This window comes from the organism of the source record quoted next, unplaced genomic scaffold (assembly GCF_019419815.1).
Source record: "Pyrus x bretschneideri cultivar Hongxiangsu unplaced genomic scaffold, Pyrus_bretschneideri_v1 Contig5, whole genome shotgun sequence".
Classification (NCBI taxonomy): Eukaryota; Viridiplantae; Streptophyta; class Magnoliopsida; order Rosales; family Rosaceae; genus Pyrus; species Pyrus x bretschneideri.
In genome coordinates, this window is record NW_025999787.1 from 2,988,229 (window position 1) to 2,999,420 (window position 11,192).

The 11,192-nt window shown below is 35.6% G+C and overlaps 1 protein-coding gene across 2 annotated transcripts; it reads right to left on the minus strand.

Moving 5' to 3' along the window:
- Positions 1-4,288: 4,288 nt before the first annotated feature.
- LOC103954742 (BTB/POZ domain-containing protein At3g44820) lies at positions 4,289-8,527 on the minus strand. Of its 2 annotated transcripts, none has more exons than XM_048569274.1 (3): positions 8,226-8,527; positions 7,081-7,150; positions 4,289-6,598 (listed from the first exon to the last, which is right to left on the minus strand). In XM_048569274.1, the coding sequence occupies exon 3, from the start codon at positions 6,507-6,509 to the stop codon at positions 4,767-4,769; it is 1,743 nt and encodes a 580-aa protein (XP_048425231.1). In that variant the 5' UTR covers positions 6,510-6,598; positions 7,081-7,150; positions 8,226-8,527; the 3' UTR covers positions 4,289-4,766. The 2 variants fall into 2 exon arrangements, with proteins under 2 accessions (XP_048425231.1, XP_009364840.2); XM_009366565.3 differs by having other exon boundaries at positions 4,289-6,545; positions 8,226-8,523.
- Positions 8,528-11,192: the final 2,665 nt, after the last annotated feature.

The following is an 11,192-nucleotide window of genomic DNA, read 5'->3' on the forward strand; positions in this document are numbered from 1 at the left end:
TTTGTGATCAACACAGCTTAAGAAATTTTGGGGTGCTTTGTTGGTCGTTGGGGTGCAAATGGGGATGGGATGATTTGGTTCAAATGGATTAAAAAAAAAAAAATAAAAAAAAAAAAAAAAAAAAACAATGCATGTACGCAAGGTTCCTTAACAAAATCATAATTATGAATAACTGTTATGATATTCAAAATCCTTCTCGAACCCCGCTGGTGTTTAGGGATGATTTTGGACTACATGGATATTTGAGATTACGAAGAAGATTATGAATAACTAAACATCGGTCAAAATTTTTTTTGTTAAAGGACAGCAATTGTTCATAATTGGTTTGATCTTGGACATAATAACAATTACGAATATTTGTTTTCTTCACATTATCTTCTCGAATTGGGGTTCAACATTAGAAGTTCTTTTCTCAAGTCTCAACATTAAGCAAAATGAAGAAAACAAAAGGCCAAAAGCAAAAAGCCACCTCTTCCGCTGTTATCACCTTCCCTTTTCTTCAATGCTCACTCCCAACAGAAAATCTATGGCAAGAATACACTTTCCCCCCTTCCTTTTTCTTCGAGCCTCAACAAATTGGTCTGCAACCAATGCCAACTGAAATAATTGAGGTTAAGCAAGAGGAGTTGATAAAGTTAGCAATTCACAAACCAAATTGAAAATCTAATTCCAAAATTCCAAACACCCACCAAATGGTTTCGGATAAAGTTTTAAAGTTGAATACACGTTACCGATACATAAGGGTACATAAGAATGAGAAGTATGAAAATTTTAAAACAAAGGGCCAATCGTGCTCTTTGGCAAATTGCAATTTAAGTTTGGCTGCTTTTCAGTTTCACTCTACCCTTAGATTTGTTCTTCTTTATGAGTAGACCTTCCAACCCAACATCCATCCACAGATATAATTGTCCCTAGCTACACCAACATGAATCCAAAATCATATATATTGTCCAATGTAAACTAATTCTTAGCTAATTAACATGTTCAAATCCTTATTTTCTCATAATAAAATAACAGAAAATTAAACAACCCAAAAATCAAAACAACCCCACTTGTAGTTTTAGCTCATTAATCCATTGGATAAATTGATGCCAAATTCAATCAAAAAACATACAATTAACAACAACCCAGAAGAGCCATCCAAAAAACCAACAAATTAACCAAAAAATACCACTTGTACTTTTAGCTTAGTCTTCCAATTGAATCAGATATACCATCAAATTTCAATCAGAAAATAGAAAATTAAGAACCCAGAATTTTCACTCACCTGCTGTGAAACTCGTCCCTGTTGAGCAGCAGTAGGAACAGGTAAACTGGGTGATATATACAACCGATTAAAACACTCAACTTTAGCTGCTTCAGCTACATAACAGAAAAAGAAAAAAAAAGTTAATTTAACTATAATTAAGTAATCTGGTTTAAGATATATACCTCATCCCCAACATTCATGCCAAAATCGATATTGCACGGTATCTTATTCTCAATCAAATACGGTCCACCTACACGTTTCAAAATTCCTACAGTGTCAGTAATGATTTACCCTTTGTTTTGGCAAAAGGCTTTTTGCATACGCTAACATTTTAGTCAACCAATTTACATGATAGGAACCGTAAATTGGTAGCACAACAAAAGAGGATCAACAAAAATCTCGACAATTACCTGAAACTACCATTCCACTTCTTTTCAATTGTGAAGCACTATACATGTTTCACTACCAAATGCTCATATACATGATCAAACCTAAAAAATTAAAAATAAAAATAAAAACCACACACTAATCTCGTGAAAACGAAAATGGATTTCCTTTCGGTTATTCATCTCTAAATGTTAGGTCATTTCTAATCATGGGCGTTACACGCCCCTAAAGATGTATTGTATTAGCTGTTTACCATTGGTGTTCACTGGGTACAGACATTAATACTTTCACTATAGTTTTAACTTAAGTTACAAACTAACTAAAATCCTAGTTGGTCAAATAGTATTTTTCCAAGTTCAATGAAAATTGATTATTGTGAAAAACACATGCTCTTCTTCTTTTAACCAATCCAAGGTCGAATAAAATTGGCTCACTCTCTGGAGTGTTTTGTACCAGCCCACATAGAACAATAAGCATCGAGATCATTGTTAGGTACAAAAAAAATAGCAATTTCTACCTTGATTAAGGAAAAAACTTAAACTCGTTCAAATGTTGTTATAAGTATAAAATTAACAAATAAATAAGACAAAATGACCTAACATTTCAATCTCTATTCATTTCTTGATCCTCCCAAATTTTATTTCCTTGGGCTAATGGAGAGGTCAATATTATTAGTCTTGAACTAATATTGTTTAAACCTCCGTACCTGGAAGAGAAAAACACATAAACAGAGTGAAGCTAAACATGATGTTCCAAATCAGTCTTGCAAGGAAAAAAAATGGAAACTATAAAATAAACCTAGCAACATATATTCAGTATTTCTTCTTTATTTTTTTGTTTTTTTTTGAAGGCTAATTTGATATTAAAACTGACCTAATTTGAGCCTCTAAATCATCAAGCTTGGCAGCATAATCTTACTAAACCAACTCCACAGCCTTCATGTGTTCTTCTTCTTTATTCATCCATTCCTCCCTCATTTTCTTCATCTCTTCGTTCAAGCCACGACTTGAGCTGTGGCCATTGCCAACATCCATGCTAATATTGACACTCTTAGAAGGGAACTATGACACATGATTTTACTTATGTTTTTCAACCCACCTTTTTAAATATATATCAAACTCAAAGAATAGAGAAGAAGCTAAATGCAAATATTCTACATGTTTACTTTTCCTCAATTTGGACTGTTGCGTTGAGATTCCAAGTATGATATTGGAAGTGAACACAATAAAGCGATAAGATAAAATGGCAGCAAATTAACCAAAATAGTGAAGAACATGAAAAATTAAGATTACAATTGGGAAAAATCGAACCTGTATGACCACGCTAGTGTTGGACAAACTCAGATTGTTCCTTCAAACATGCATAGAAGCGTCTTTAACCTTGCAAGATACATCACAGTAGCATATTATTGCCCAAATTTCTATCCCTAATGAAAAAAACTTGTGCCAATAAAATTAATAAACAAAGAAAAAAGGATAAATGAATGAACAATTAATAAGAGAAACCCATCAAATGTCAGCCTCTCCTCTCTTTTTGTGCAAAACCCTATGATTTTAATACTTTATAAGCAATCGTGGCCTGTAGTTATAAGAAAATTTGCTGGAAAAGGAAGAAGAACAAAAGAAAAAAAAAATGAGAGAGAAGAAAACCAACCTACACTTGAAGTACCAAATGTTTTCGTTTGCCCGTTCAGGTTTCACGTTACTTTTCCTCAACTCAACCCTACACGTCAACATCCAGTTTCTAGGGTTTTCAATCCTCGATCACCACCAATCCCCAGATCCATGGCGATGGCTTCAATGTATTTTTGTTGCTAAAATTAATCACCAACGTCACTAACGTTTGGATGAGAGAGAAAACTCTTTGTGGTACTTAGTGCCCGTAACCTCTAATCTTTAAAATATAATGAAACTGCTATGACTTGTTGCGCTATACATACGTCTTTTTTCTGCTTCTTCAGTACCGTAACCTTCTTCAATACCGTAACCTTTACCAATGGCCTCCGCTGGGATATCTGCAGTTTGAGATAAACTGATGGAATGGCCTCCGCCTATCCTTCTCAGCAAGGATATCTAACAATTTGAGAAAAACTGATTTGCAAACGTGGTGGAATTTGTCTCTTCCACGTTTGATTTCTAAATGGTACAATATTACTATTTTGTCCCTATTTTGTTGGGCGGTTTTTAATTATTTTCTGTATCAAAGTAAGGACATGATTGGAATATTGAAAGCTTCACCTATTTGAGCTTCTCACCTATTATGAGGACAGTAGTTTTGTTTTTACCAGTTTGTCCCCATTTTCCGATTTTTGTGGATCTGGATTGTGAAGAAAACAAAGGGGCTTTCTTGGCATTTTGGAAAGCTTCACCAAACTGGGGCTCTCCCTTTTATATATATAGATGCAGAACGATGAAACTTTTGGCTCTCTGCCTAGAATTTGAATAAATTAGCTCCACAGTATTTAAACCAAAGAACCGGGGATGTAACCGGTTATTTATCTCCCTCTCTATCGCTCACATCACATAACATAGTAGAATCCCCCACTTAAGAGAGACTCGTACATTCCCTATGCTTTCCTCGATTACAATCCTTCATTTACAGATACTTTCAACTGTTTAATGAATAGCAATTCAAAATCAAGACACCTCAAAGGAAGGCAAGCAAATTCAAATTTTGTATATTTCCACTATTTCACAGACCTATAAGTTACAATTCGGGTCATAAACATGTACATGTATAAACCCATAAACATGCTAACTAGAAAAAAAATATGTGCAAAACAAAGTGTATTTACATGTAACAAACCTCCGTATCAAGATGCGGAGCACAGATTTCTGATTTCGAATCTTGGATGGGACTAGCATCCTGTAACACGTAAGGTAAGAGTAACTTCTTAAAATATAATGGTTCCTCCTGATATCGGCCAAGTTCCAATCGTTGCCCTATAACTCGGAAACTATTCTGGTTGGTTAACAGAAATATGAAGAAAATGAAACTTTCTCAAAAACATGGAATTGCTTCGAGGCTTCTGAGTACGTATGAACTATCCATTCCTTGCTTGGGTACTTTTTGTGAACCAACCAAAGCCTCTACGTACCGAGGCAGACTTCAATTGCTTATAGACTGGCTCTCAAAACAATGAGGAACTTTTTTTGTGTCTAATATGCAAGGTCGAAGGGCGTCCCTGCTCAACTGATGATCTTGGGGAGGGCTGCGTACTTTGAATAGTATCTGGTTTAGCATCAGATGGTCGCGAAAGAAGACTGCACCCGATTCTCCTGCCAACCATACGAGGAGAACTGAGGGAGCTGTGTGATTTGCTCACCTTCTTCATCTCTTGCTTTATTTGACTGAACTCTTCTTCGAGTTCACCGACTCTAGATCTCATCTTTTCCATATCCACCTTTAGAACCCGGTTCTCACGCACCATAGTCACCCACCCATCCCTCTGTATGATCTGGCCAGTCATGTCACCTGGGACAGTCGTAGGACCTGCAGGGCCACTATGAGTTTCCAAGCCATGAAGACAACCAGCTAGAGCCGTTCTCAAATGCATCTGCTCAAAGAACAGTACTTGAAGAACAACTCTGAGTGGCAACCTTTCATTTTGGGATGCATGGGAACAGGCATCAATAGATAGCTTCTGGAAGTCGATGATGCTGCAGAGATCTTCCTTCTCTTTATCTGTGAGCCAAGGGTGTGCCTTGAAGTATATATCCAGCGACCTATACAGCCCATCATATAATGTTCTTGAAGATTCTGGGAGAGCCTCCGCAAGAGAGCGTATCTTTCCTGGTTTTAAAGTCACATCTGAAGCAACCTCCGCAATATAGCTATCTACCAACTTCGCAACTTTCTGTAAAGGTCTTGACGAAGGTGATGTTTCCATGTTGACAGATGATGGAGAAAGTGGTGTAACCTTTGATTCTGACGACACAAAATGATGGATTATCCGTTCAACACAGTCAGTATCGTACAATGTGTCAGCATTTGAATAAGTAGGAATTAGAAGACTATCTAGGGTTGCCAATTCCAGCTGCATCCCTATTCTCCTCTCCAAAGCATGCTTGCAGGTTTGACTGACACCCAATATTAATGCAACACGAAGAAGACCAAGTAGAAAACGGCAAAACGATTTCCCCTTCTTTCGGGGAAGAAGTTTTTCAATGCTTTCTAAAACTACCTTTTGATCAAGGGCAATGGGTGTCAAACTGAAACTTGTAACTGTTCTGGGTATACCATGTCGTCCACCCTGCCATCGTCCTAGGCCAGGTAGGTACTTTCTGGCATAGTGCATTACAGAACCCACTAGGTTTTCAGGTCTAATACCCCTTGTTTCCATTGTCTTGATAAGCCTCTCAAATAAACTCACACTGAGGTATGAGATGTCTTCAAACCACCAGTCAGACTCAGAGCTTCGAATTCTCGCTCCGGTGTTAATTCCGTTCCATAGGATGCTTCCACCAGGACTCTGTAAGCTACCATACATCATCATAGGCCATCCAAACAAACTAGGATCTGTACAAACCATCACTGATATAGCATTTACACACTTGTTTACTATGTGAAGCTTTTCTGCCCACTGGATAACAGGCTCGCAACTTTGAAGAGCCAAGATAGAGTCTTTCCAGTTGTGAAGTACATTCTTATGGAAGAAACTCTCCGACTTTGAGAGCAAGTTTCCTTCTCCATACTCATCTGTCATTTCAAGGTAGTCCGCTGCACAGTACACCATCACTACATTTCTTGGAGTCAATTCCACTCGCATACCATAGCAGAATTTAGCTGCAATCAGGAACATGTCAGGGCCACCAGGAAGTTCCTCCAGAACTGCAGTGAAAATGCTCCCGCATGTGCTTTTGGACTCATACATATGTGATATCTTCCCACATTTTGATATGAGAGGAAACTGGAGGGTAAAGAATTGTCATAAGTAATAATTCCAAGAATTCACCATAACAACTGTGATAAGTAAAGAATTGTCATAAGTAATAATTCCAATAATTCTAAGAATTCACCATAACAATGAGAGCAACGCCAGAACAGACACAAATATAGAAAAAATCCAGAATATAAATCTACGAAACATGATAACTACTATTAGTGAAATGAAGCAATAATGCTCAAAGCTTTGATTTTCAGAATACAGACATCCTTACATATTCCACAGTCCACATTAATGCGGCTTTCAGTAGGTAAATACCTTCTTTCGTTATAGAAACATATATTGAAAGTTTGTGAGTTATAATGCACCACCAACTACCAGGGAAACTGAAATGCTTTTGACAATCTTAAAAAGCCAGTCAACAATTAATTTCTGAGGTTTGGGAATAACCTAAACCTTGTTATTAGTATTTACCCGAAAAAGAAACCTTGGTACTGGTTTATATCCACTTTTAATCACAAAATTCCATAATCCACCATAGCAAATGATAGGCGCATACCTTGTGAAGGTGGAAGTTCACGCCGTCCACCACGACAGTTATATCACTCGGCAATCGCGCTTTGCAAAACCTGACAGAGAAAGAAAACACCACATCAATTACATAGCCTCTCCAATTCCATACATTAAGTCAATGAAACAATCAATTTCCATTCTACCAAAAAAGGATTTGTAAGAACATCTCCAATGGAAGATGCAAAATACCTCGAAATTGCGTTTTACATTTTTAATTGGCCAGAAAACACTCCAATGGCGGGATGTAAAATATCCATCTTCGCCCGAAGATATAGATAAAAATGTAAATTTACATCTTGTATTACATCTTTTAGATGTGGGCCCCACCAATCAAAGGGAGAACAATAAATGTAATCCCAAATTTACATCTCTCCCAGTCGAGTAGAACTAACATTTAAACTTCCCTGGAAATGTAAAATGGGATGTATATGAGGCTTTTACATCTCAAATTTGCATCTCTCCATCAGAGATGCTCTAAGAGATTGAGTTATAAAACTCTATCTGAAGTTCTGAACTGAATCATGGAATTGAAAGCTGTAATTTAAATATAACAAACTCTGGCCCTCTGTCCTTAAAGGCCATAAATTCGATATCGCATTAAATTTAAGTCCCTAAAAGGACAATAATTGGGAGGATTAAACTTAGAAAACATAGAAAAGGGGTCATATTACTGTTCATGAAAGTGTACATACACCAATGAAATAATCAATTTGAGCTCTAACTAATAGGGTCTATTTCCTATTGAATTATAAGACTCTATCTGAATTCAATTATGTAATTAAAGGCTACGGTTGAATATAATCAGAGTCTGATTAAGTCCCAAATTACTGTGAAGATCGAAATCTTGAAGAAAAGCGGTTGTATAGTATTACTGTGTTCATCAAGTGTATAAACCAATGAAATAAACAATTTGCAATTTAACAAAGAGGGTATTATTTGAAACTGATTAATAGAATTTTATCTGAATTCAAACTGAAATATAATAAGAATTTGGCCTTAAGGGGTCGTGAATTCAATCCCAAGAACAATAATTTAGAAAGTTGAACAACTGAAGAAAAGGTGTTGTACTTCTGTTCATGAAACTGGTGTGGTGGGGGGGGGGAGGGAGAGAGAGAGAGAGAGAGAGATTACCAGTCATTGCCTTCTCTGCAAAACTCAGAAACCTTCCCAGGTGGAGCCATGGCTGAGGTGGGAAGAGAGAACCTTCCACCCTCTCTCTGTCTAGGAAAAGGAAAACAAGAGCTTCATGAAATTGGGTGGAGAGAAGAACACAGACACAGACACAGACACAGACACAAACTAGTTGTTTAATCAAAAGCGAAAAAAAGGGGATAAAGATGGCACCAAGCAACGTAAGTAGGAATCCAAGTCCAACTTAGTCAAAACAAATGCCGTGCTGCCCCTTCTCTCTCTCTCTCTCTCTCTCTCTCTCTCTCACATCAAATGACCAAACCCCAAAACCCCACACCCACACCCACCACCACCACACCACCAAACACCATAAGATGGGATGAGACCATAAATAAACAAAAAAAAACCAACACAAATTCAAATTTAATCAAACACCCAGAAAAGAGTGCACAGATCACGACGCCCCCAATACGTGAGCAAAGCAAAGAATATATAAAACTAGGACAACCAGAAGAGGCCGGCATGTGTGGGAACAATGCCATGGGGTCGAAGCAAGCAAAAGCATCAATCAGTGATTGCAGAGGGGAACTTTTTTTTTTTACTCTTTAGCCGGCCGAGTAAATAATTGGGTTTTTTTTGTTGTTGTTGGAGACGGGATAATTATGTGTTTGTTTACTCTCTCTCTCTCTCTCCGAGGCTTTTTGTCAAACACCTTCCCTGCAATCATTTTCCGAGATGCGTGGTGTCTGACCGTCGTGGTAGCTTTTGGATGCGATCGATTTTCATTAGGGTTATTCAGTAAACTCGGGTATTTCAGGGAGACTGAAAATTTGAAAGAAAGGCGAAAGAACAGTGAAGTAAAGAGGGATGGGATTAGCAATCATTTATTTTGGGAAATTTTATTTAAACCTATCAACCACTTGCTAGACTCAACTTAAATTTTAAATGTCAATTGTTTATTTTACCGTATTGCATAATTATTATTAAGTACAAAATGAATTAATAATAAAAATCAAATTTATCAATAGACTCACATGCTATAATTAAACCCTAGCATCACTTTTGTTTATCATATATTCATTCCGACTAAAACCCTAGAGAAAAACAAGTTTTCTATTGATGAATGATGATTTTGAAGTTTTTAATTCTCCAACTAAGGTATGACTCAATTTATGGATATTTTGTTTGTTTGCTTCTTCTTTGGATTAAATTTCATACTATATATATATATATATTGTATTTATTTTTCTCTGCCTTCTGTATGTGCCTCAAAACGCCAATGTAAGGACTTTTGATTAGTACTGTAAAGACATAAAACTTGATTCTTGGTGCAAATAAAGATTGCTCAACCTTAACCTCGAAGTAGAGGGTGGCATGTCTTGCACCTTTTTTTATTCGAAACAGCTCCAATTTATTTATTTGTTTATTAACATAGTAGCAAAACACCTAACCCTTTGTCACTTCAAAGTTTCTTAAAAAGTACATGAAAATGCTTGATTTAAAAAGGACTGAACTGAAGCTTGCTTATAATTCTCTTGGCAAATTCAAGTTTATAGAATGATCTCTTGGATCCCAAGTCCATGGATGGGTTGTGGTAGCATAAAGAAAAAAAAAGCAACTATGGAAATGCTAGTCTTATATGGCATATGCAATTATGCAATTATAAAGGGAATGGGTGTAAAGATAATTTTAAATTTTGAATTGGATTTGAGAGGGTAGTTTAGGTAATAAATTTGGGTTTAAAGAGATATTAATTCTTTAATAAAAAACAATATGGATGAAGAGAGTAAGTTGGGTGTAGAAAGAGGGTAGATGAGTTCAAATAAAATTTCCCTTTACTTTTTGGGGTCTCATTAACACCGGCAAGCGAAACATTTAGGGGAGGGTATTCAATTGAGATTTTGAGGGATTTTAACTCCTTAAATGAATTTAGAGGTATTCAATCAAAATTTTAAGGGGGGTGTATTCAATTGAGATTTTGAGGGGTTTTAATTCTTTTAATGAATTTAGGGGTATTCAATCAAGATTTTAAATAATTCTTTGAAATTCAAGGTGTATTCAATTAGAATTTTAAAATAGTTTATTAAAATCCTTAGAAATCTGGATGTATTTAATTAAGATTTTAAAGAAGTTTATAATATTCCAGGTGTATTCAATTAGAAATTGATTTTAAAAAATTTGATAAAGTTGAGGAATTAGAGGGAATTAGAGAGATTTCATAGTGTATTTTAAACATCTACAAATCTCACCTCTTCCTATGAGATTTTGAGGGAATTGAATCAAAATTTTATATGAAATCTCTACAAATCAATTAAACTCCAAGAAAATCTATAGATTTATAATTCCATTAAAATCTCTCAAATTCTCAATTGAATACACTCCCTAAGATAGTTTATTAAATTCCTTAGAAATCCGGGTGTATTCAATTGAAATTTTAAAAAGTTTATAACATTCCAGATGTATTAAATTAGAATTAGAATTTAAAGAATTTGGAAAAATTGAGGAATTAGAAGGAATTAGAGAGATTTTGTAGTGTATTTTAAGCATCCATAAATCTCACCTCTCCCCATGAGATTTCAAGGGAATTAAATCAAAATTTTACATAAAATCTCTACAAATCAGTTAAGCTCCATAAAAATCTATAGATTTATAAATCCATTAAAATCTCTCAAATTCCCAATTGAATACACCCCCCTTTAGTTTGGGTGAGTCTCTCGTAATCTCATTAAAGCTAGTTCATATAGATAACGAATACTAGATTACCTAATCCTTGGTCTGGTCAATCCAATCTAGTTCAGTTCTATCTAGTAAAGCGTAGTGACATGTTTTATATCATTCAATGTTACATAACATTGAAAAAAAAATGCCGTTCAAAGTTCCAAGTTCCAAATATTATTTATACATTAATTTTTTGAGTAATGCTATTCTTACCACAATTTTATATCACATTTCTTTACTATCTTAGTT